This window comes from Onychomys torridus, chromosome 12 (assembly GCF_903995425.1).
Source record: "Onychomys torridus chromosome 12, mOncTor1.1, whole genome shotgun sequence".
Lineage (NCBI taxonomy): Eukaryota > Metazoa > Chordata > Mammalia > Rodentia > Cricetidae > Onychomys > Onychomys torridus.
Window position 1 is genome coordinate 38,214,801 of NC_050454.1, and position 27,847 is coordinate 38,242,647.

Consider the following 27,847-nt stretch of genomic DNA (forward strand, 5'->3'; position numbering starts at 1 on the left):
AAAAATGATGTTTTTACAGGCTATGTGAAGAATGAGTTCATATATGGACTGACTTCTGATGAGAGTATCTTAGAGAACCCACAAGTATGATTCCCTCTACCAAACAGAGTAATGGATGTTTGAGAAGAATTTAAGAGATTCCAAGATTCAAAATACATCTTTCTAACAGGAATTGAAAATGCACTTCACACTTGACTAGCTCCTGTTTGTTTAGTTTTATTCTATAGCAAGATCTAATCCCCCATGACAGAGTCACCATAGTAAACTGCAAAGAGGCTCCAATCTCTAAAATTTAAACTCAGGGATTAATAGTAGTCAATAACAGCATACTTAAATTCATTTTTGTGAAAAAATAATTATGTGTATGGGAGGCATGTTGTTTTGTTCAACTATAGTAAAGAAAACATACCTTTCTGAACATTATAAAAATCAGAAAGGATGTTGGAAATGTTGATCATATAAAGGAAAAGTTATATGACTTGAACATGTGAAGGACAAATGAACATCCCCAGTTGTACCTAGTACACTCTTCTACTATTAAAAAAAGTATCAAATATGTTTTGATTAATTATGAGTAAGAGTTTATCCGACTACATGAAATTCAAGTTTGAAAGTTAAGGAGATAATAATATAAGAACTGATGTATCTGCTGTGTGATACTTTGTTTTCTGACAAATAAAGCTTGCCTGAACATCAGAAGGTGGAGCTAGCCACTAGTCAACCATAAAGATCTGGAGGTCTATAGAGACGGGAGACAGGAAGTGATATGGCTGAGTGGAGAGAGGAAGTGATAAGGCGGGGCTGAGACTGGAGCTCAGCCCTTTTCAATCTGAGGAGTTGGAGAGGTAAGAGGTGACTGTGGCTGCTCCTTTGATTCTCTGATCTTTCAGCTTTTACCCTGATACCTGACTCTGGGTTTTTATTATTAAGAATAATTAGGATCATGCTTCAATTGGCTTTAAATCTCTTTTACCTATAAAAACACAGATCCCCTATAAGTTAACATTGGATTATTAAAATACTAATTTCTTTTCATTTAATATTAGACTTAGCTAACTGAAGGTGCAAGAACAATCTATTTTTAATTTCTTCCCTTTGTGCGTAGTTTTCTGTTAAGCAAAGTCAGAGCTCACACCTTCTAACTTGAAGGGCTCCCATTTGTATGCTGAGACCTAACATATTTAAAGTATACTTTTTTCCATCCTGCCCCTTCTAAGGAAACTTACAAGGTGTTTTTAGACTAACTGTGCTTCGCTATGCTGATATAATGAGTGTATTGATAGAACCTGAAACAGAAGGAGATTGGATGGGGGATTTAAACAAAAAAATGGAGAGGGCTGAAAAATTTAATAAAGGAATTTAAAAAAAGGCAATACTGGTAAAAATCTTGAGATGAGAGTTTAACTGATTTTCTCCCAGAGCGTAAATTTAATAGAGAAAGGTATCAAAGCAGACGTTTAGAACACAGGTTGGATGGTATGCAATTTCCTCTTCACTATCACTGCCATAGAGAGCTTTATAAAAACTTTACTTTTCACAGATTAAATTTCACTCTTTCTATGATGGGCTATGTGAGGCTTTAGAGTTATGTTTGGAAGGCTGCCTTATTCAGTTTGTAGCTGGGTAGATTTTAGGGAGCGATACACAGTGTAATACATCTGTGATTACAGCACGCACAACACATCTATCAGCAGTTCCAGAGAAACTTTGCACACTTTCTGTAATTCTTCCTTCCTTCTACACTGTCATAATTTCAGATATTTTTAACTGAATGGTTTAAATACACCATCTTCATTCTTCATTGTACATGGTTTTTTGGCTATAGACCAGAAGTTGACTTTGAGAAAATAAAAAAATTTGCATGGTCTGATTTTCAAAATTCTAAGAACTCACTCATTAGAACTGATGAAGATTTTTTTTAAAAAAGCGAGTGTATAATGTATATGCATATTCTAGTTATAATAAATTATTCCTAACTGTAATTATGAAAGTCATTAGCTTATTTTGTCTTATACTTGTATGTATGAAATAAATTTAGTTATTGAACATAGGCACCAAACAAATCTCAGAATGTTTCATGTTATAATGCCAACTGCATTTGGTGTTTTAACCATTAATATCCCCAGATCTTAACTCTTCTTGAATCATAAGGGTGCATAACCATTAGGCAGCAAAGAAATAGATATTCTTATAATTTAATATTTCTGTTTAATTTTGCACATATTTCTGCTTTGTTCTGTTTATAATGAAGTTCACAATTACACTTAACATTCTCATGCTCATAGCTTGGTAAATTATAACTGTAATTTTGTAAAACTTGGAAGAGGATATGGAGATAGAGGGTAGAAAGAGAATTTTGTAATAAATCAGGAAAGACAAGATAGAAATGCAAATTAAATAAAAATAGAATTGCATCATCAGACTTTTAAAGGAAGATATTAACAGACTTTTAATCTTGCCATCACTGAATGTAAATTCCATAGAATTTTAAATACTATTATAGAATTTATATCAAGGTATACAGATGCTGCAGAAAGAATCCTTTGATGGACCGTATTATTCTATTTCTTATTTTTCTAAATACCTTTTGTTGTATTATAAAAATAAATATATATGATTAATAAATTTAATCATCTGTTTACATCTGTTATCATTTAATAGATATTTAAAGACAGATAAATATGGAAATTTTGTATTTCCCCTAAATGTATCCAGATTTGTGTAAATGTATCAAGCAAACTGTAGAGAGTCTATGAGTGATGCATGGCCATGCATGTAGGTGGCTAGAAAATGTTAGTAGCTATTTCTGACACACTTACTTAAAAAGGGATGGAACTCCACTCTTTCCTTTTTCTGTATAGTTAAGGATGCTCTAAAGACATCCTTTATCTCTATACATGCTTTTTTGAAATGAGAAAAATTAAACTGTAATAGGAGGGGAAAAACCCCAAGAAGATGAGTCAGGAAAAGAAATCGTGTAAAAGGATCTCATACTAAAAGAAAAAAATCTTACAAACAAGAATAAAAGGAAAAGTGAGGATCCTTAAGTAGAAATAAGTTTATCTTTTTTTTTTTTTTAAGGAATGTTTACGTAGGAATTTGGGTATGTGAAGAGGATACCTTTGTCTCTGACATCAAATAAAAATTAGTTCACTAAATCCACATCTTTAGACAATCTGATCTGCATTTTTTCCAGCTTATTCTTCACTCATCACAATGGTAATTTTTGTAGTATCACAGGGAACATGATTTTATGATTGAGTTTATTTTAAAAGGAGCACTATTTTGATAAGCTAACAAATGCATTGGAAAAATATATTTGCTTTTTTTTGCTGCAAGCCTCAGAGAAGATTATGACAACACATCTCAACGTGTTCTTATTTTTATATGCTATGATGGACCAAGGTTTACACATTATATATATGTATATATGCATATATATGCTTAATGTGAGATATATTTATATCATGTTTAGTGTATCCATACTAATTTCTTAGAAGATTTGAAAAACCATTCAGAGTGTTCATGTAACTTATTTTTGTGAACAAAAATATTGGAATTATGAAAGTTGGAAAATACAGCGGATATCAATCAACTCCATGTGTTTATTACCTTGGGTCACTGCAAGCTATCTTCAATTGAATAAATAATTTCCCATTTAATCTATGGCTACCATTTTAGACCTTTTATTTTAAAATTTTCTCATTGTGAACAATTAACTTTCTCAATGCTTTGATAATTGTTTTTCAAACTTGTGAAGATGAATCCAAGGGAACAGCCATAGATTTACTCCATGCATCTATCTGTCTATGAAAACTATCAGAGTAATGGGCTCACTCTTGGCCTTTCCAAGGGTGATTCTTGCAACATACTAGAGAAATACAGTATAGTTAGTAAAAAATTAGAGGGGATAAAAGCCTCTAAACAACTACCTACTATGAAATATGTAGAATCCTATAAAGTCAATTTAAAAATATAGACAAACCCAGCCTTCGAATATTTAAAAGCACAGTATTTTTGTTCATCTCCCTCCCCAACAATGCCCTTCATACAGTAGTCAGACCTGACACAAATGCACTATATGGAGTCATTAATCACTTCTGCAAATCGTTGTAACAACATCAGGCACCAACAGTTAAGTTATTAAAAATAAAACAACAGTACAACCTGTAGAGTTGAGTAAAACTATCGAAAAAGAAGCATGTCAAGTTGGAAACTACTGGATCACAAAACATGGAAGAATGGTCAACTATTTCCTTCTTATCTATCATCAAACTCTACCTACATCTTGAAGATGCCACACCTGGACAAATTCCTTTAGGTCAAGTCCATGAACACTTCCCAAACATTTCTATACAAAGTTATACATTCATGCTGAGTTATTTATCATTATGTAGTGATAATCTGCAGTGGGCCAGAGTTTCATTTGCAGGCTATTCAGAGAGGACCTGTTGTAGTGTGATACTTAAATCCAGGGTGGAAGCATAAACGTAAGCTGTGCAGCCATAGTCTGAACAGGAGACTGTGGGTTGTGAAGGGATGTCTGGAGAATCAGAAGAATGAGTCGTGGAGGGTATATCTTTCTTTGTAGAAATGCTGAGGCACAAAATACAGGTGTTTATAGTGCTTTCATACATGAAATCCCTTCTCCTGTATGTGCATCATATGTAAACGTAAAGTCTGTATGCTGCTGACTATTCGTCTCTGATGTCCAATGAGTATGACTCCAATTCGTCTAATGTCACTGAGAGAGTATGAGGAGGGAGAGAAGGGAGAAGAGACAGAGAGGAAGGGATGGGGGGAGAGAGAGAGATTTTAAGCATATAGATTTAATAAATACAAGCCAGAGAAAATGAATACTTAGCTATGTTAAATATATGCCATGTTACATTTGACAAAAATATGTTGGTTAATTGTTAAGTAGTCACATAAATGGATAGCAAAAATTTTGTATTTTAGTCTTCCTTGTTCCATAAAATATTTTAAAATTCATGTAATCTCAAATTTAATGATAGAAAGAAAAATTGCATATCCAGATATAATGTTTACATTTCTATTGGCATAAGACTATTTAGAAGTCAATTTGTTATATAAATTTGCAACAGTCATAGAAAATACAGAGCATGTAGGGTAGAGGTATAATATGGGTATGAAAATGACATTAAGCAAAATTAGTAATTTTGTGGAAATATACATATTCTACAACCCTAGAGCAACTGCACTGCTGTGCTTAAGAGATACACAAAAAATGGATACAAAAATTGTACAATTCAAAAGTACTTGTACTAATACAGATTTTACAAACAGTGGAATCCCACACAGTAACCCAAATTGATGAAGTAGATTCATAGGCATGAATGCAAATGAATCTCAAATGTTGGGTGAAAAAAAGCAAGAACAAAACATAACCTCTTGGGTGAATTTTTAAATTTACATGCAAATATGTAAATTTAGATATGCACAGACTACTAAACATTAAATACAGAACAGGTATGACCTTGGGATGGAGGTGGGAGCTGTGATAGAAGTGGAGTACACTTCAACTGTCTTATGAATGGATTATCTTATAAACTTGGTGGTGGGTACACTGGAATTTGTTACATTAGTCTCTGTACTTGTTTGTGCATATATGAGAAGTAATCCATAAGAATCAATAAAAGCCAGTATTTGACTTTAAAAAAAAAAACTGTAATTAATTTGAACCATATAAAATTGCATTCCTATCTTAAACAATGGCAATTTTACATGGCTCCATTGTTATAATACCTTTTTTTTTTAAAAAAAAAAATAAATATCAAAGTTTTTAAAGATTTGTTTATTTATTTACTTATGTATTATGTACACAGTATTCTGTCTGCATGTGTCACTGCAGGCCAGAAGAGGGCACCAGATCTCATTACAAGTGGTTGTGAGCCACCATGTGGGTGCTGACACTTGAACTCAGGACCTCTGGAAGAGCAGTTGGTGCTCTTAACCACTGAGCCATCTCTCAGCCCCCTGTTATAATATCTTTAATCCACATTTTGAACATTTTTATTGGATGAAGGGAAAAAATGATCTTTGAGACAATGGAAGATGTCTGAACACAACAATACACAGAAGGATCTCTAAAATGGCAAAGAAACACTTTATGTAGATTGCTTTAATGAAGGTAGTAGGAACTAATTATGCTTTATTAGTATATATGAATAACAATTCACCAAGGCAGCAAACATTGTATTAATGTAATGCCTATGATGTGAATAAGATCAATATATATTTTGGAAGCATTTACAACAATGTCACAAATCTATTCAAATTAAATATTCCTTTAAAAGAATAATAGTTGAAAGTGTAACTTCCAGCTTCCACTGGGATAACAGTGAGAGAAGTCACATACCAGCCTTAGGAAAGGTGTCCTTGATTGCACACGTGAGCTTGAAATTCCATGAGCAGACTGTCTAATGAGAGCAATAAGTCTAGAGCTACTTACTCGATGCTCATTCTTGAAATCAGATCAAATGTTGTAAAGCCTGCCGCCATGAAGTTACTCTTGTATTGACCCATCTTTATAGAATCCAACCAGTCACCAACTGTGACGAACAATGGATATTCAGGAACGTCACCAGGGGATTCTGGCATTCTACAGGGACAGGAAACACAGCATTTAAAAGCCAGATAAGCCAGACCCAGTCATTTTTAGTTTTTCCTTTTGCAATATTCTTGTATCTAATATTTTTATCCTCTGTTTGAATGAACTCTAATTTTCTGTCTTATTCAGCAAGTAATTAGAAAAAAACTCTTTTAAAAAAAAAATCAAATAAGTCATTTCTTTTGACATTTTCTGCTATTTTAGCCACTATGGGTATTACATTTAATAGATCTTTAGAAGACCCATTTTTTTTCTTCCATATTCCTTTGTATGTTTTCTCTCATGAAATTGTTTTGAAACTTGAAGCCTAGTCTGCCCACTCTCTCTGCATGGAGAGTAACAGCTGTTCATGATTACCATTTTCTTGGGAATCCATGCCCTTCACCACATGAAAACTCAGAACCAACTAACCTGGGCTTACAGGAGCTCTCAGAGACTGAACTGACAACAGAGAGCCTGCGTGGGACTGACCTGGGCCCTCTGCTATGTGCTACAGTTGTGGTCCTCTTGTGCAATTCCTAACAGTGGGAACAAGGGCTGTTGCTGACTGTTTTTCTGGCTTTTGGGACCCTCCTCCTCATACTAGGTCACCTTGCCCAGCCTTAATACATAGGGAGGTGCTTAGTCTTACTGCAACTTTATATGCCATGTTTTGCTGATACTCATGGGAGAGTATCAGAAACAGGAGGAGTGGATTGAGGTGTGGGGACAGAGGGGAGTTGTGGGGGGAACTGAAAGGAAAAACTACAGCCCAGTGTAAAATTAATAAATTTTAAAAAGGGGATCCATGTCCTTTTACCGGCCCCACACTTACTGTGATGGTTCTCCTTCTAATGATGAATTCATTGATCAAACTTCAAGTTATGTTTTTAAACATTCAACAATAATAGTCGTATTTAAAAACAATTTCTGGTATCATAAAACTTAGTTACACAAGTAGGATTTACGTATAACCAAGCATAGTGTATGGGTATTGTAGCTCAAAACATAGGTATAAAGGCATAAAACAAAGCAAATGTCAATGAAATTTGGGCTAACAAGTCAAGGAGTATAGTACTGATAGATATTTAATTAGAATGCTTTTTTGCATGTATTTTAGAAACTAAAATGATTGAGATAATACAATTTTAATATCTATTGTATTATCTCAATCATTTTAGTTTCTAAAATACATGCAAAAAGCATTCTAATTAAGAATGTTTTATACTTTAAGCATAGAAATAATTTAAAGGCATTATTTCAGAAAGACTAGGAAAGATATGTGTGAATGCATGCATTCATATATGTGTATACATAGCACACACATATTACCTAAAGTTAGGGGGAATAAAATGGAATTATCTTAGAAATTATAGTAAAATAACTCAGGATTTGGGGCGTAAATCATTCTAGTAAAACATTGTAGTATTCTTCTTCCAGGAATATTGGAACACAGTCCATGAATGAAGCTGTGTGAGATTTCTGAGAGCCAGTGAAACAACTCCATGTAAACAAGACAGGAGTCTGGTAACCTCTGTTCCTCTACAACATGGGATGGATGGTCTTGGAATGTGCTTTAATGCCCCTCCCAGGTGTAGTAAATAGGAGCGAGTTGACCTCAGATTATCCTCATTTTACCCATTCTTACTCAGAATGAGGTTTCCAAGCGTGAATTGTCCTCCAGACCATATACAGCCTAAACTCATGTGACCTTGCCCTTGTGACTGTCTACAACTTGGACTTCAGTGAGCTTTGCTTACATGACCTTGCTTAGCCCACAGAATACCCCCACAACATAAATTGTCTGATGCCTTGAATAAAATTGTTATTACATGAGACTTTAGTCTGCCTCATTTTCAGGCTTTACTCTCTGAGGTTCATGCTACCACCTAGAGCAACAATGTAAGAACATGTAAATATTTTGATGTTTGTAAAAACACTTGGTAGAAAAAGTGTGTAATAACTGATGCATTACAATCAAGGTCTTATTTAAACATTCTTAGATACAGAACTTACATTATCTAGTAAACTAATAATGATCTTTAAAATATGCTCATGATTTCATTCAAATCAATATTTACTAAGTAATGAAAAACATTCTTACTACAAGTAAACTGTTTTATTAGACACTGAAAGTTAGTCCAACTTTCAATTATTTTGTTCCTAATATTTTTTAAATGAAAGAAAATATCTGCATAAATAATATTTTAAATATTTCATCAAGCTTTTGCTGTCAGGATTTTAATTGGAATTATAATTTGCTAATATTCAAAAGCACTTGGCTAAAACCCTATGAAGGAAGAATTTCTGGGCTAATACATACTTTTTAACTCTGGTATCATTCTGATAAAGTATACATGGGAGTGAGCATTAAATTCTAAGGGGGAAAATTGAAGACCCATTACAGTCAAATTTAATCTTAAGTGTTTTTTTTATTTTTATTTTTATTTTTATTTTTATTTTTTTACCTTCCCTCTAAAGTCTTTGAGAAGCACAGTTGTACTTTTTACACCATCTAAAGACTAGGAGGTGGCGTCTTGCACTGCAGGACCAGGTCCTTGCTACACATTCCTTTCTTTGGATATTTTCTTTGCTGTGTTGATTTCTTTCTTTTTCTAAACTGAGATTCAGTTTAAATTAGAGGTGGATATAAATGTGGATATTGGAGAAACACAGAAGTTTTTTGTTTTGTTTTTTTTTGGTATGGAATAGGAGTTTGTGTACACTGTACTCTATGTTGAGTATGGTTTCTCTTAATAGTGATTTTACTAAAAAAATATATTTAGTTCCAGTATATTTCTATAATTCCTATTTTGGAAGCTAAACCATAATGACAAGGCTATTTAATTGTGGGTTATTTCATTCTAGTTAATATCAGAATGACTCACAATTTTAAACAAAATAAAAATGAGTCATGCCCAAATTTGAAAAACTATCATAGCATCATCTAATGACAGGTTCTAGTTTGCTGCAGTGTTTCTTCTAAGTTTCTTAGCTGTATATATGTTAATAAATACCATCAAATAAAAATTCATATATGAAGTACTAAATAAAAACCACCGTGGCAAACAAATTTAACTAGATTTTTGAATGACAGCATTCCTTAGAATCCCCAATTGTCAAGCATACATTCTGAATATGTATGAGAATTCAAAATAGCTTCTGCATAAGTTTCTTGAATTATTTACTCAGTGTCTATAACATAATCTTTTAGGAAGTACTACGGTATTTCACAACTAACTCTCAAAAGATTAGGACACCCTTATTGACTATTAGTATAAGTAACCATAGGTGAATGTCTTATTTTTAGAACAATATGGCTTTAATAAATGGAATTATTTGTTATAGAATTTTGTTAAAATGAAACAAAATTGGCTGGGCGGTGATGGCGCATGCTTTTAATCCCAGCACTCAGGAGGCAGAGGCAGGCAGATCTCTGTGAGTTCGAGGCCAGCCTGGGCTACCAAGTGAGTCCCAGGAAAGGTGCAAAAGCCACACAGAGAAATGCTGTCTTAGAAAACCAAAAAAAAAGTTAAATTTACATTTCGTTTATATTCTTACTTCTTTTTTTGTTTGTTTTTATTTATTTGTTTGAAACAGTATTTCACTATGTGGCTCAGCCTGGCCCCAAACTCTTGATCCTTCTGCTTCAGCCTCTAGAGTTCCAGGATTATAGTCGTGTACCTTAACACCTAGTTTATAGTCTTCTTGATGCACAGGGAAAGTTGGATAAGTCTCTTTTTCTACAATGAGATGACACTGGAGCACCTCTTGAGATTTCACAATTTTATGCAACTGGTGAGTAGAAATGTGATTTGCTAATTTTATGTCATTAACATAGAAAATCGACGGGAGAACAAACACCCTTTAAAACTAATGACTGAAACGCCCTATTTCCCCACTGAAAAGCATTCCCAGTTGCTCCCCAAGTCTTCCATTGCACACACATTAGTAACCTAGTTAACTCCATAGCCTTTTCTGCAGCATGGCACTTGATTTAGTAAAGTCAGGGGCCCGGCATTGTCCATAGCAGCCGTGCGGTAATTTTGATTTCATTTTATCTTATACTGAGGTTGAAAAATGCTGCTATATTCTTGCTTTCAGAGTTGGACACTATCATCCTCACATGAATTCTCCAGAACATTGCCTAATAAACAATAAATGCCCTTTCTTATCAAACCTGTACAGTGATAAATTCAGTCTATTTTTGGCTGAGATTGTGGAACTCTCTGGTCTTTTGTGATTAGTGGAGTTGCTCACCTGAAATATCTTCCTAGTTTATCCAGAAGCTCACATTTTCAAAGCATATATTGTAAGCTGGATATAGCAGTTCACACTTGGACTCTCAGCCCTAAGGAATATTAATCACTTTACAGGAAGTTCTCTTGATTCAATGGCTATTCTTCTCAACATTTGGTTAATTCATATATCAACATCTAAATATATACATTGCTCACCCAGTCAATGAAAGAAAATTTTACTTTGCATTGTTTTCAAATTTTCAAGATTTTTACATTGCACTCTTATCAATAGAGCCTATTATTCAACTTGATCACAAATTAATGAAATAATTTTGAGACTAGAAATTAAAGCATGATTTGACTCAAAATATCTTAAAGTATCAAATGCTTGGAAACATGTATCTTGCCTCTACTTAATGCTTAAGGGGAATGAATGAATAGTATTTGCAGTGTGATTCTTAACTGTGTTAAGTTGGGGACATTAAGTTTTGTCAGACTTTATTCAGTAACTTCTGTTTTTAATTGTTCAGATTATTAAATATGCATAATAAGATTGATAACTGGTAAAACATAAAGGAAAAATAATTAAAATCATAGGTAGGTGCACAGAGGGAGATCAGTGTAAGACAGGAATAATACATTTAAAATAATCTCTCAGAATTCTGAGTAGAGTACTCAGCACATGGTCCCTAAAGAGAGACAGGTCACTGGATCTCAATGAGTCTTTTGTGAGGAAATAATCCAGAGTAAAAACATGCAGCCACAATGTATTGGCAGTAACTGTCATTATATCACTATGGGATCAAGTCACAGTACTCCACAATGACAGCGGCATAGCATCTGAGCTAAGTGGGAAAGTGTCATGATGTAATGTCTGCCATTACAGGCAAGAAGAAGCCACACGTGTATATAGCACTAGAAAATCCAGTCTCTAGAAAGGCCCAAGGATGCCACTCTGGAACTATGTTCTTGCCATATTTCCTTCATCTCTCTATGTTGTAGTAGTCATATCTGTTCTCAATTAGTGTTCCTCAAGTGAATGCACACTGCAGGAAGATGCTTAGAGAGTATATGACTATTTCTGTGCTATTTTTCTCCATGAGGGAGGGCATGTGCTCTACATCTTTGTATTTACTCAATAAAAACAATAAAGCGACAGATGTGCTACACCCAAATATTGTAAAAGGCATTTAATACATTTCATCTACGAAGTCTTATTTAGCACAAAGAAATCTAACTGGAAAAATAAAAATGCACCTTCTTTTCTTATACTCATATGTTCAGGATAGTACAGGGCTGAGAAACATCATGAGATTTTCTGTTATTCTCTACTGTGTAGTCTGAATGAATATAGACTTTGGAGTTGATGAACCTTGTTACTAATCTGATTACTTCTTGTTGTTGTTGTTTGTTTTTTTGTTTTTTTTGTTTTTGTTTTTTTTTTGTTTTTTGTTTTTTTTGACAAATAGCCCCCTTGAGTCTCCCTTTCCTTATTTGAGCCATGGGGACAGCAGTAGTGATAATTAAAGAAATAAGTAATGAAAGTACCCAGTAGATACAATGAGTAGCACACAGTACTGTCTCAGTAAGTGGTACTAATTGTTACTGTTTGTAACACAGAACATGTAGCAGTACTACTACAGTTATAGGCAGTACTCTAATTATCTTGTGCCTGAGAGTAGCTCATTCAGTTTAGATTTTCTCATGGGCAGGTAGGAACTTCATACTTTCTGACCAATGCTTCGTAGTCTACCTTCCTTCCACAATTACTGTGGAATTTCTGCTCAGGTTTGACCAGCCAGTTATTTCTGTATGACAAAACATCAATAAAGTACCAGCGACAACAATCAAAACAAAACACACTGCTCAAGGCTTGTTTATGGACAGAAACAATTTTGTAGATGTTGATAATATAGTCAGTGTTGTGAAACACCTTTTGAAAATGGACGGAAAATTGTATATTAAACTGTTGAAAATTATTGACTGCATACAAGATGATAGTTTTATTTGGTCTTAGGTGTCTCATCATTTTCTGAAGCAGAAGCATTACAGCGCTGGGATGATTGTTTCTCTACCTTCCTTATACACTGTAAACCAAGTGCTTGAAAATTCAACCATTCACTTGTACGTACTAAGGAAGATAGTAATTAAAGTTACTAAGAACTACATATTTACAAGATCCCTAGCCATGGCTAGTGGATAGTGAAAATATTTACAATGTGCCTTAGCTTGAGCAGAATATGACTAATGAGCTCATTTACCATTATGGACCAGCACCATCCATCAGAGGAATTGCTTCATATTCCCAGAGAACACATTTGAATTGATGTTTGAAACGCACAAAATTGTTTGCCAGTGACTTTCAGTGGGCTTGCAACAGAATTGGAAATGTTATTTTCTCTTGCCGCCACCTACTCTTTCCCTTCCCCTTTTTTCTTTTTGCAATACTATGCATCAAAGGTAGGGACAAAGCAAGGGTTCTACTGCTGAGCTGTGTACATTAAGCCCTAGGAATGTTATTTCTTGATGGCATTGCAGCACTTCGAAAGAGCGCAGCTAGCTGACTGCAATCTTATATGCTTAGCAGATGCCAGAGCCTGGAGCATTGGAATGGATGGAGAATGAATGTACTGGGAGATGTGATAGGGTGGGGAAGGTAGGTAGGGCTTCGTGAGAGGACACCTTAGGGTAATCAGGTCACTTTGTATTATTAAACTTCAGATGGCCAGATCCATCCCTGGACTCTGTAGGATTAGACCCACTTGGAATTGGGAACTACAAGGTTGATCTTGACAGTTGTGGGAGAGGGGACACAGAGAGGGAAAGGAACAGAAGTACAGTCAGGCATGGCCTCAACTGCTCTTCTACACATAACCTTGATCCCAGCCAGTCCCATTCTACGAAGGATTGTGTACCATGTGACAATTATAAATAACTCTTTGGGAGGAAATTATTATAAAGTGATTAATGAGGGTACATTGCATTTATGGAAGGTTGCCTGCCTCCATCAAGATGGTAATTTTGAAAATGTATTTAGCAGTTGGTTGGATTTAAGGACATTCTTATATAAATCACCATGATCTCATATATGTCTATACACTTTTAAAAATAGTGTATTGGGAGCTCTTCAGAAATGAAAATGTGCTCCTGGGGAAGTATCGGGCAGAGGAATATCAGTAGAAGACAAGAGTGAGCTCTTCCCAGTCCTGAAAGCCATACATCAACATCTTTCCTATAGATACTCAGGTGTTTGCAAGGAATGGCTACCAATGTGATTTATGAAATTTCTAATTTGTTAGCAGAAAACTATTAAACTGTGGGGTTCATAGCCTTCCATATTCTCTTTGATCATCTTATTTTCTCCCCACTTATTATCTTATCAACAGAAAGATTAAAAGTTGCTCAGGTGAATTCTTTTTTGATGTTGTTGTTGTTTTTGTTTTTTGGTTTTTTTGAGACAGGGTTTCTCTGTGTACCTTTGCGCCTTTCCTGGAACTCACTCTGTAGCCCAGGCTGGCCTTCAACTCATAGAGATCTGCCTGGCTCTACCTCCCAAGTGCTGGGATTAAAGGCGTGCGCCACCACCGCCACTGCCCTGGCTCAGATGAATTCTTGAGAGAAAGGCAATTAGGGTGGAATAAAAACCATGGGAATGTTGATGAAAGAACAATGCCTGTGTTGGTGTAGAAATGAGAAAAACTTGGAGTTTGGGGACACTGGAGTAAAGGAGAGCCTAATGATGAGTGGCTGCTCATTATCCACTCGGGCTCTTTAGCATTTTCGTGTGTGTGTGTGTGTGTGTGTGTGTGTGTGTGTGTGTGTGTGTGTGTACATGTGTGTATTGCATGCATGTGGTTATGCAGAAGCTAGAGAAGGCCATCAAATCTTTTATTTTCTGCCCTGCAGCCTTAAGACAGGTTTTTTCATTGAATTGGAAGCTTGCTATTTTGCTTTGGCTGGCTGGTCAAGTTTCTATTATCTCTACCTCTGATACTGGGGACATAGGCACACACAATCATGCTCAGGTGTTTTTTGTAATGTGGGTGGTGGTGATTCAAACTCAGATTAATACCCATGTCTGTAGAGCAAGCACTCTTATGCACCACCCCATCTCCCCAGCTGGCCTGTTTGAGAGGCATTCTGTCACAAAGATTGATGGTCATGTTTCCTTAATCCAACATTAATCTGGGACAGGCATGTGTTCTTGGAACTTGAGGAATGGAGGGGCTGCTCATGTGGAGGTGCTTTGTCATCATTTTGTAAACACAAAGCCAAGCAGGCCATCTCATGACACTAAAGTGTCTCAGTTCTTTAGGACTAGAAACAAGAGTGTGTGGATGGCAGTGGGACTCTGGCATGAGTGGGAAGACAAGGAAAACCAATCCTGGCCCTCATGATAATAAGAATAAAGAATAGTTTCAGGCATGATACCTTGGGAACTCTGGTTCATTTTGTTTCTCAAACACAAATATATTAAAACAAAAAGTTCATATGCCCCTGTCATGAATAAGGATAGAAAAATCACTCACAAAAATTTCCATTTGTTTCAGAGAGATTAGGTTTTGGAATTGAACCAAGCTGACAACTTAGATGAAGGATGCAACCTCTGGTCTGTGTGTGGCGGGGCTCTTAGAACATGGCAGTCACTTCATCATCGATCTCTGGACATCAATCAGGACCCTGCATCTGCCTTGATCTATGTGTTCTTGTTGCATTTTTGGGGGGTCATTTTCTGATTTGAGAGTCTTCTTATTTTATAAATAAGATGATTATTCACAGTCTCAAAGTGCAATCAATTAAAAATGATAACTGTAGCCATTTTCACAGGTGGATAGCTTTGCTATAGCCACCATTAAGTCTGTTAACCCTGTGTTACAGGAAGCCCAGAAGAAATGATTTGGCTTTAGAGGTATGGTGTGATTTCCTCTTCCATGAATGTAGAATTATTTTGTAGTATGTTTCCATTATGATGTTCTCTCAATAGTAAAGTATGAACACTGTATTTTCAAGAAAATATGAAACCAAAAAACAAGAAACATTTTCTCTATTTAACTTGCCTACAGGTTTATGGAAATAAAAGTTATTATTATGCATTGATTTTTATTTTGACTTTGTAGTCCCTCTTTATTGTCTCATAAATTTTATAAAACTTTGTCCTTTTGAGGCTGCTCAAACACCTGTGCACCCCACTGCTAAATCCAGCTACTACTCCACTTGGTGTTTTCTGAATCTGTGAAGACTTGTGTATTACATTCCTTGACACAGTCTTCTCTTGTGGCTTTTATGATGTGGCTCCATTCGTGTTTCCTGCATCACCAGTGTGGCTCGTAGGAACCCATGGAGGCCAGGAGGGGGTCGTATATCCTGGAGCTCAAGCTACAGGGAGTTTTGAGCAGCCCTGTGTAGTCAGTCAGAAACTGACTCAAGAATAGTACACACTCTTAACTGCTGAGCTATCTCTCTAGCTCCATAGCCCAGATATTTTATCTCAAATTCAATCTAGAAGTTAGGCACCTATGGAATTTCCACTTGACTATCCCATAGGCATCTCTGACTCAGAATTCCCCAAATAATCTCATTTATTCTCCAGAACTTGTTCCTGTTCTTCTCTTAGCATGTATAACACCCACTGTTTGTAAAAAAAAAATGAGAAATATCTATTTCTTTCTTCTTCTTTTTATATTTATTCAGTGACCAAGACACATTAATATTGTTTATGTATGTTGCCAGACAATAAATTCATTCTCTTTTTTCCTGATCTCAACTTTGTTCTCATTTTATAATTTAGGCCTTGAACTTTTTTCTTAACTCGTTATTATTATTATTATTATTATTATTATTATTAATTATTTTATATACCAACCACAGATTCCCCTCCTTTCCCTTCTCCCATCTTGCCCATCTCCCCCCATCTCACCCTGCATTCACTCTTCACAGAGGGTAAGGATTCCCTTGGGTAGTCAACACTGGCTTACATATCAAATTGGGGCTGGACTAAGACCCTTTTCCTTCATCAAGGCTGAGTAAGGCATCCCACTATAGGGTATGAGCCCTAAAAAAATGCCAGTTCATGTGCCTGGGATAGGTCCTGATCCCATTGCTAGGGTCACCACAAACAGATTAAGCCATACACTGTCACCCACATTCAGAGGGTCTAGTTCAGTCCCATGGAGGTTCTCCAGCTGTCAGTCAGTCCAGAGTCCATGAGCTCCAATTAGCTTGAGTCAGCAGTCTCTGTGTTTTTTCCCATCATGATCTTGACCCCCTTTGCTCCTATACTTCCTCCTAACTCTCTTCTACTGAACTCCAGGAGCTCCACCCAGTGCTTGGCTGTAGGTCTCTGCATTTGTTTCCATCAGTCACTGGATATACGTTCTGTGATGACAATTAGGGTAAATACCAATCTGAGTGCAGGGGAAGGCTAGTTCAGGCACCCTCTCCACCATTGCTAGGAGTCTTAGCTGGGGACATCTTAGCCCTTGAACTTTTATAGCTTGGATTTCTGAAAAGACATATGTGGCTCCATTTCCCATCTTGTTCCTTGCTTTGCATTCATAGCCTGAATCAACACTCAAGTGGTCTTCTAGAAGTGCAACTGTAATCACATTATTCTCTTGCTTAAACATCCTTCAGTGGCTGTCCATGGCCATAGTAATAAAATCCAAAGTGCTTTTCTTTTCTATGCCTTTTGCTCACAGCTTCCGATGTTGGACTGCTCAGAGGAGGCAGTCTGCAGCAATAGTTGGATCACTAGCTATTTCATGCTTGGCTTCATTTTGCTGAGAATGCCAATTAATGATTTAGAGGTGAACTCTTACATGATCGGCTGTGGAAAGAGGTCTGTTTCAAATATCCCTTAAAGAGCCTAGTCCTATTGTTACTAAAACTCTATACAGACTGGGACCTGTGACCCACAGTGAATGTCTGCATATCCTGTGGCCATCTTGTGATTCAGGAAGGTATGCTTTGGCTATTTATAATCTAGTCTAAAAGAAGACACTGATGATATTTGAAGTGTAATATTTCAGACAGAGATGAGGATTATTTTTGCTTCTCCTCCCAATCATTGTTCTTTAGAGAGAAGTGCGTAGATTTTCTTGGTTCTACTGAAGGTTACAAAATGGTGTATGAGTGCCTTGACCCACCCTGTTCTGGTGTGGGGAGAGGAAAGTAACAAGAGTGAGGTGTGATCAGACCAGAAGGGAGCATCCTCGCTTTTGGTGATGGTGACTCACAAATTACACCCCCTCCCCATCTTGCTTGTGATTTCAAATAGAGGGATGGAACATAGAATGAAAAGAAAGAGGGGACACACACATGCACACAAATTCTACTTATAAAGGTAAAGAAGGATTAGTAAAGACATAAATATCAAAGATCCACAAGAGAAATATAAACAAAGTGATGCAGATAGAATAGATAACAGAGAGAAAAGAAGGGCAAATTTTTTTCTTGTGAAAAATCTCCACATTTTTTTTTCATATTCATCATTTATCTGTTCAGCTGATAAATAAAATAAGGTTTATACAGGATTGGCAATTAGACAGTGAGTGACCAAGGCAAACTCATTCCCTCAACCTGTTGTTCTTGCCTGTAGCCTGAAAGAAATTATGATTGTCAGGGGAAAACAATACCAACATTATGCATCTTACACAAGGATGTCCTCCACCAGTGTGTGAAGGGCGCTGGGATTGCGGATCAGTTTGTCAAGGAAGCTGACGATGTCGGTAAATTTTGGCCTGTGATTTCTTTCTTTCTGCCAGCAATGGAGCATCAACTGGTGCAGGGATGGTGGGCAGCCCATTGGAGCAGGAAGTCTGTAACCTTCTTCAATGGACAAAATTACCTAAACGCAAACACATGCAGATCACGCTCTTACTTTTGGTGACAAGATGTATGCTAAGCAATAGCATCTTTACATGCAAACAGTAAAAACCAAAATACTATTAAGCACACAAACAACTCAAGAGGACAAGTATGGCCTAAGCAAGGGTAAATATCTAATTTCTGAACAGGGAATGCTGGTAACTCAGCAGCATCTGCTGCCCCTTCTGGGAAGAAAATGTGCTGTATACATGCACTGCTGGAGTCCATGTAGTTAAGTTTCATCACAGTCTCAAGAACACAGCTTCTGTGTTGCTTTGCTGGACTATCTGAAACCCTGATGCCAACATCAGAAATGCAACATGATATGGATATATTCAGTGTAAACTGTATGTGACAAACAGGATTGTTTCTTGAATCGGTTTTTCATCTTCCTTATAATAAGGCCAGTGTGTTTTTGAAACCCATTATTCTCTCTTTGTTGCTTATTTTGGTTCTCCTCATTGACTTTGGATTTTTCTTTAGTCTGACACTGACCTGGCAATGAAGTTGTTTTCCCATGAGTCCTAAGGTAGTTCAAAATATGAAAAGCTAACAATGGCGAGCACCAAGTCCTATGAACATAGGGACATTCAGTCTGAGTACCCAACAGATCATTCTCTGGTGAGCAAGGGGCTCTTTCTGTAGGACATGGTGGTGACCAGTTGTGTGCACTTACTGTGCAGCTAGCAGGACTGAGGGATTGAAATTTTGATCTTGATTAATTTTGATTCACTTAATTTATTTTAAACTCTCACTTCCTGTCCAGGTCTAGAGAAAGGAATCTGCATAAGAGTTAAAAATCACCAGGAGATGACAGCCTGGTGGTTAGAATCCACTTAAAGGCCATGTAGGCCATTTACTTGCTTAATGTATTACCTGCCAGCCCCTCCCATGAGGAATTCCTGGAGGTGGAATAAAACCAATTCTGAATTTATATAGATTAGTTTTTGAAGAACAGATCAAAGGTAGTCATTTGAACCTTTGCTCTTATACCATCTTTTGGGGAGTATTTTTCTTTTGTACAAATTTAAAAGCAAGAAAACTGAGTATCAAATGTATTTAGAACAGACATCAATCAAATTCACCTCCCCACCAACAAACAAAATATAAAACAATGTTAATATCGCTATGTTAAGAAATCTGTTGCAGGACCATTACATATATTCTGTGTATTTTTTTCGAACACTGATATCTCATCTTAATTTCTTCTTTGATTTTTTTTAAGACTTTTTTTTTTTTTATTTGAGCTGAGGATCGAACCCAGGGCCTTGTGCTTGCTAGGCGAGCGCTCTACCACTGAGCTAAATCCCCAACCTAATTTCTTCTTAAATTGACACATTTCACATGACTCTAAAATAGTCTGAATTGATGTAATTTGTAAAAAGGAATCATTAATATCTCTTCAGAATCCTCTTCATCGCTAAGTTTCAACTTTTTCAGTATTACAGAATTTCTTGTGAGCATGTCAACATGTTTGTGACCACAGTACTTTGTGCATGTACATGTAATCTCCTGTGTATGGCTATGAGGATGCCAGAGATGACTTCAGCTGTCTTCTTCTATCAATGCTCACCTTATGATTTTGAGGTGGGATCTCTCACTGAACCTGGAGCTTGCTGGTTTGGTCCCTGAGCCCCTGGGACCCAGGTTTCTCTTCCATCCCAGAGCTTTCATACTCAGCTTCATAGATGAGTGCTGGGGATCCCAATTCAGGTCCACAAGCTTGAGCATCAGGCACTTTACTCACAGATCTTTCTCCCAGTTCTATAATACTTTAACCCTCATGGATATTAATGTTTTCCTTTCCATTTTATGTCACATTATTGAATATGATTTCTTTCTTATCTTTTTCTTTTCTTCTTTTTTTTCCCAAACTACTTCTGGTACCAAGTAGGCTTGAGATTAAGTCCTTTTGTTACATGTTTTAATAAAACACAAATGGATAAAAATGCTTGAAATCAATCAAAACGACTGTGAATAGCTTCTGGAAGCAATTATAAAAAACAGGACAAAATGACTTTAGAGAACAATTTTGAAGTTGTGCCCTGGGAGCATGAGAGTAAATTTGCCAGTTATGTGATAATATGTGCATAGAATAAAACAGTGACAAGTGGAGGTCATGAGGTTAGGAGAAAAACGTTGCTTTTATTGAGTATTTTCTGTGCTTAGTCCTTATACTTTCTTTTTGGTTACTGCTTAAAATTTTGCAGTATGGTGGTTACTATCATCATGATTCCTTACATCCTAAAGTGAGGTAGGGAGACTCGCTTAGATTCACATCATTACCCTGTAGCAGAATTAGGACCTGTATTTAATTCCTTTCAGATGCCTTCTCTGCTATTCCTCAGATACTGGTTTTAATTTTCATGATAGAATATTTTCCTCTCAAATTTTATACCATGCAGCAAACATGAATACTGCTTATCATGTTACCCTTTGTCATTATACATGCTAATTTGACTTCAGTGTTTTCATTTGGGCCCTAAATTGTATGCTCAGTAAATTAAAAAATTATTTTGCAGTCTATAAACTGTAATGTTTAACTGAGTCATTATTTCTGAACATTTCTGAGTCTTATGCACATCTCTACTATTTCATCTATTATTTTTTTTCTGTTTTTGAAAATTTATTTATTTAAAAAAAGTTTTTTATTTTATTTTATATACCAATCCCAGTTCTCCCTCCCTCTCCTCCTTCCACCCCCTCCCATCTCCCCAATTCCATTCCCCATCCACTCCTCAGAGAGGGTAAGGCCTCCCTCTGCCCCCCACTGTGTCAAGGCTGAGCAAGGGTTCTCAACCTAGAGACTGTGTTCCAAAAAGCAATTTCATGCACCTAGAATAAGTCCTGGACTGACCTAGGCCTTCTGCATCTGGGTGACAGTTGTATAGCTTGGTCTTTGTGGGGTGTCTAGCAGTGGGACCAGGACCTGTCCCTGATGCATGAGCTGGCTCTTTAGAACCTATTCCCTATGGTGGGATGCCTTGTTCAGCATTGATGCAGGGTGGGAGGAGCTTGGTTCTGCCATATCTTGATATGCCATGCTTTGTGGATTCCCAAGGGAGACCTTACCCCATCTGAATAGAAAGGGAGGAGGAGTGGGTGGAGGTGTGGAAAGGAGGTGGGGGGAGGGAACAGGAGGAGAGGAGGAAGAGGAAGCTGTGGTTGGTATGTAAAATAAAATAAAGAAAAAAAAAGAATAGTGTCTGACTTATTAGTAAATGCTAATGATCTAAACAGAAATTAATGAAATAATTTTTGATATGTCTTGTTAGAGGAACACATTTCTGTAAAATTTGGAATATCTAGCTACTTCAAATAGACCCAGGGAAAAGCGTGATAGCATTTGAAGTCCTGAAGAACACAGTAGTAATTAAAAAAAAGTCATCAACACTACCCAAAATCTTATAAACTTATTGTTTGCTTAGACTATTCAGATGACAGGGGACTTGCTCTTCCTTAAGAAGGAACTTTATTACACTTATCATTTCGCTATGATCTTCCTCCTGCCCCGTGCCCCGTGCTGCAACCCCCTCCCCCCGAGAGATTTTTCTAGACAACTCATGGAAATGGTTCACACCAAACATCCAGACCACTTGGCATCTATCAGGCAGTGAACTCCCTCAGAGTTGATGCTTTTTCTCTACCAGAAGACAGTGTGGTATTGCTGTAAAGAAATTTTACCTCTTTGTGTCCAGCAGAGCGTCAGTCCTCACAGAGCTGTCTCTGGGGCAGTGGGAGGAGGATCAGGAGACCCATAATTTTCCTTCTTGCTGACCTCTTTGTCTTTTAAGCTTCCTTAGGTCTTTAGCACATCATCTTATGAAATTTATTTTAAACCCTGGCTCAAGATAGGTGTCTAACCCAAAAGGAATCCATCTTGTAGAACAGTTGCAATAACAGTACAACAGTGGTGACGATACAAAGACACCCAGCTCATTGTTGAGAGCTCTTGAGTCCCATTTCCAAAATTCTAGTTATCAATGATGTACGCTTCTTATTTTTGTCTTTGAAACAACCCTATGGGGGTAGCTACAGTTCTTATCATCATTTTATAGGTAAGACACCTAATCACAGGAAGACTAGACTTGCCTAAAGCTGCTCACATACCTAAAAATTCTAACTTCAAAAGTCGCCTGAAACTTGATTCACAAAAATATATTCCTAATGGATAGTCAATAATTTTCACCCAAACAGATACATATTAATCACTTAAAATGTACTATTGGTCATTCTAATGAATGTGAAAGATGACACAACATGATATGTATTTGTGATAAGAAGTGTATAATCTAGTGAAAGAGAGCAAGGCCTGTGAGTACAGTATCATCTAAAACAGGAGTCTGTGGGAGCACATAGTAGAGCTTAGCTCAGCCTTGGGACAGCTGTGCAGGGGAGGTGAGTATACAATGGTTTGTGGAAGTTTGCAAGGGCAAGTGGGGCCTCAAAGGAGATGCTACTGGATTTGTGTGGTTGGAAAACTCTTAAGAAGAATCTAAAGCTGCATAAGAGATAAAACATTGATCTCCTACATCATTATTGCTTTTGTATACGATAAACTTAAACACGCATTTTCAACTAATTATGATATGTTAACTGACATATATTCATTGTACATGGTGTTGGGTTTCCTGAGGTCAACTGCATATTAATGTATTTAATATACTTGAAGAATATTACTCCATACTCCCTACCCTTCTTATCTGCCTCACACCCTCTCATTTGCACCTTTTATTCTCCCTGGACAGTTTTACTTCTACTTTTAAGTCATATATGCATATGTGAATATATATATATATATATATATGTATACACACACACACACACACACACACACACACACACACACACATATATATAAAATCTGGGATCCACAATTAAGAGGCAACATGGAATATTTGTCTTTCTGAGGTTTGCTTAATTTGATTAAGATAATTATCTCCAGTCATATCCATTTCCCAAAATGGACATGCCTTTTTTTCTTTATGGTTGAAAATTATACCACACTTTCTTTATCCATTCATCCATTGACAGGTTGGTTTCAAAGCTTAGCTATGATAAATAGTCTTACAGCAAACACTGATACATGTAAATTTAGACTTTCTACATAGAAGAAAAGTTTTAGCAAATGAATGATTAGATTTTGCTTTTAGAAAGGCTCACTGTGGAAAGCCTAAGGAGATTGGCAGTGGAGACAGATAAAGTTTCAGGCTTGGTAAAGGACATAGGAAGAAAAGTACTTTATTGGAGGCTTGAGTGACTATGAATCTGGTGCATGGTGTGTGTGTGTGCACGCGCGCGCATGTGTGCTTATGGAGGCCAGGTCAATGTCATTATCTTTCAAAATTGGTCTCTACCTTCTTTTGTGAGACACGGTCTCACACTGAGCCTGGAACTCACCAATTCAGTGAGACTTGCTGACCAGCTGGTTCAGGAGGTCTTTCTTTCTTGGCTTCCCCAGTACTGGGATTACAGATGTGTGTTGCCACAGTTGGCTTTCTGTCTACATGGTGGAGATCTAAATTCAGGCCTTCATGCTTGCATGGCAAATAACTTACTGACTGAGCTAACTCCTTGGCCCATTTGTCCAATTTTCATCAGCTTTTGGGTTTTAGATTTAAAACACACACACACACACACACACACACACACACACACACACACACACCCCACACACATTTTCTCCCAACATTTGAGCATGTATTATATGCTAAGTTATGAGCTGGGAACACAGTTGACTTCATTTAAAGATACTTACATTTATACACACTCTAGGTATGTAAACTGAAGATAAATGAATTGGTAGATTAGTCACTATCCCATTAAAAATAGACTAATGTCATCCCCACAGCTTCTGACTCGCAGAAGTGGAAGAGACAATCTCCCATGAGACTTGAGCCACATCCCCAACTCATTTGCCAAGTTTGGCTCTCCAGTCTCCTCTTTTGTGCTCTTCTTGTGCATTCCTAGCTGTTGCCTATACTCCTCCCCTTCTGGTGGCTTCCATGTCTGCGGCCCTAGCCCAATTTTACCCCTAGATACCAGTATTTATTACTTCTGTTACACATCACTTCATTTTGGATCTCAGGCTCCACCTCTGATCTGTACAGCCTGGCTCTTTGCTCTGGTCATTAAGAAACAGCTGCCATTTCTCAGCTGGTTGAAATGAACTCAAGACCTGATAATCTCTTCCCTAGTACTGTCAAGCATGGAACCTTGTCAAGTCAAGCAATGGAGCTGCAACTTTCAGCTCCGTGACTACTGAGAGCTCTGCTTTGGAGGTAGCTTGAGGGAAATCTGTGTTAACTATGTCAACTCTGCTGCCCTGGTCAGGTGAGGGGTGGGGCCAGCTCTGCACAGCCTTCAGACATCAACAGGGTCAGACCAGGGACATCTGAATGGCCTTTGGTGGTAACAAGGGCCAAGGACATTGACCCTGACCTCTGCTGCTGCATGGCCACAGACCCAGAAAAGTCCCTCAGTGGCAGCATGGGACAAGACATCACCATGGCCTCTGGTGGCTTCTCAGGCTTCATATCAGGCTGTTCCTCGCCACCCTCACATCTCCAGATCTGCCTCTCTTCATAGTGTTCAAGCTATTTCACCTCTCTCTCTTTCCCATCTCTCCATCACATACTTGCTCATCATATTGATGCCTTCCCTGCCTGTGTGCCAATGGACAGGGGCCTCTCCACTTTTATAGTTACTTTCTGACCCCTTACTAAAGGAATAATGGGGAGCAGCTTGTGGTCACTTTGATTACAAGACAAACTGGGGCTCATTGCCTTACAAGATGAAACAAAATCCAGTGTACTAATGAATAAATGTTTATAGGAAAAGTAGAATAAGTTAATGAAAGAATAATGTACAAAGATACATATTACCTATTGCTAACCTATTACTTATCCCCAAATTTTCTTTTTAAGATGAAAACTTTCTTAAAACCATACAATTAAGTGGGGCTGAAGAGATGGCTCAGCAGTTAAGAGCACTGACTGCTCTTCCAGTGGTCCCAGGTTCAATTCCCAACACCCACATGGAAGCTCACAACTGTCTGTAACTTCAGCTCCAGAGGATCTGATACCCTCACACAGACTTACATGTAGGCAAAACTCCAGTGCACATAAAAAAACAACAAAAAACAAAAACAAAACTTAAAAAAGGTAATTCTCAAGCTTTCTTTCTTTCCTTCTTACCTTTTTTTCTGTTTGTCTCTTTACTTTTTTTCTTCTAAAATAATGTGTATGAGGGTGTCAGATATCTTGGTACTGAAGTTACAGACAGTTATGAGCTACCATGTGGGTACTGAGAATCGAACTTGGGTCTTTTGCAAAAGCAGCCTTTAAGGCGGTCTTTCCACCTTAGGCTCTGTCTGTCTGTCTCTGTCTTTGTCTCTCTCTCTTTGGAAGTCACAGCAGAACATCATAGGCCTGTATAGAATGGCAAATGTTTGTCCCAGAACAGGCTGCTGAAGGAGTCAAAGAATAAGGAGTGATATGAAGTACAGGACTGTCATAGGTTTAAGAGTTGTTGACGGCTTTGGACAGTCACTATCTCTAACAATTGTACATCACACCCAAAAGCCTCCCCCTCTTAGAACTAACTTTCATAGCCCCAGGAGGCGCTACAGAAGTTGCCAATGGAGAGGAACAATCAGCACCCTGTTCATTTGTGATGCCTGTGAACCACAACAATGCCCAGCATGGCCAGATGCCCTACAGGTTCAATAATGGCACTTATACCTTGGAAGTAATTAACAGTTGTCTAATGGTACTTAAAGCCTACTCAACAGGGGGGAAATCATGCCTGGTCCTGAAAACCTAGTCAACCACCCAGTGGTGAGTGGGGTCACAAAACAAAAGTTCAGGCAGGGATGGAGGATGTGCCTTGTAAAAAAAAATTGGAACGCGGAGGCAACAACACAGTCTTTTTATTTGTCAGATTTCCTATTGTGAGTTGTCCTTTTTTTAGAAATATACAGATTCCAACTAACTATAATATTTTAATTGACATATATTCATTGTACATGGTGTTGAGTTTCCTGAGGTCAATGGCATATTAATGTATTTAATATACTTTGAGAATATTACTCCATATTCCCTACCCTTCTTATCTGCCCCACACCCTCTCATTTGCACCTTTTATTCTCCCTGGATGGTTTTACTTCCAATTTCAAATCATATATACATATGTGAAAATACACACACACACACACACACACACACACACACACACACACACACACCCAAATCTGGGATCCACAGATAAGAGGCAATATGGGATATTTGTCTTCTGAAGTTGACTTACAGATTAAGTTCCAAACTAGTTTATTTGAAATGTCTTTTCTAGAGAGGGCAATGTTCTTAAATCTCAAGTTTCCGTGGTGGAGAAAGGCAAACTCTTCTCCTTTGGAACCTCATTTTGAATTCAGAAGCATACCAGCCAACTTTTAATATTACAGTTCCTTGGTCCGCTAAAACTATTGAAAACCTATGAAAGAGTAGCTGAGTCCGGATAAAAAGAAGAATTTAAAATAAACTCTATATAAATAACCCCAGAGAACAAAAATAAAAACTACAACAACCAAAAATGGCAAATCACTTTGAGAGGAAATTGAAGGTGTATATATATATTAGAGGAAAACACTGTGGGTGCTGTAGGTTATCTAGTTTTTGATCATGTAGTTAGAAAAGAAAAAAACATTTTTTCTTAAAAGTTCCATGGTTGTAGTAACATATGAGTTAGTGGTTTCTCCTACTTACTTTACTAACTGAATTATTTAGCAATGGTGATTCACTGAATTTTTTCTGTATTCCCTATTAGTCTTGTTTCTGAAGCAGGCATCCATCCTGAAGGTGCAATTAGTGTTCATTTAGTTAAAATGGTGCCTATCAACCAAATGCCTATGCACCAAGAGTATGAATTACTGAAAAGCTGAGAAGAGAAAGACTGTTTTGAAAATTGCTTCAGTAGAATACATATTCAAATCAAGGCAAAAATTCCCCCTGTAAAATGGAAGGATGAAATAATGGGAATGGGTTTTTTAGCAATTTACTGTATTTTACACAGATCATTACACAGGGACCATTACATAATACAGTCGAGTTTGGAAAATCTAATCAGAGGGGAA

At 37.1% G+C, this 27,847-nt stretch overlaps 1 protein-coding gene across 1 annotated transcript in view; it reads right to left on the reverse strand.

Moving 5' to 3' along the window:
• Positions 1 to 902: 902 nt before the first annotated feature.
• The window catches only part of Epha6 (EPH receptor A6), a 956,551-nt gene continuing 929,606 nt past the window's right edge, over positions 903 to 27,847 (reverse strand). Inside the window, exons 16-18 of the mRNA XM_036203471.1 lie at positions 18,504 to 18,697; positions 6,473 to 6,622; positions 903 to 4,744 (exon numbers count right to left, since the gene is read on the reverse strand). Of these exons, the coding sequence (XP_036059364.1) occupies positions 4,630 to 4,744; positions 6,473 to 6,622; positions 18,504 to 18,697 (459 nt within the window). The 3' untranslated portion in view covers positions 903 to 4,629. The remainder of the gene's footprint in view (positions 4,745 to 6,472; positions 6,623 to 18,503; positions 18,698 to 27,847) is intronic.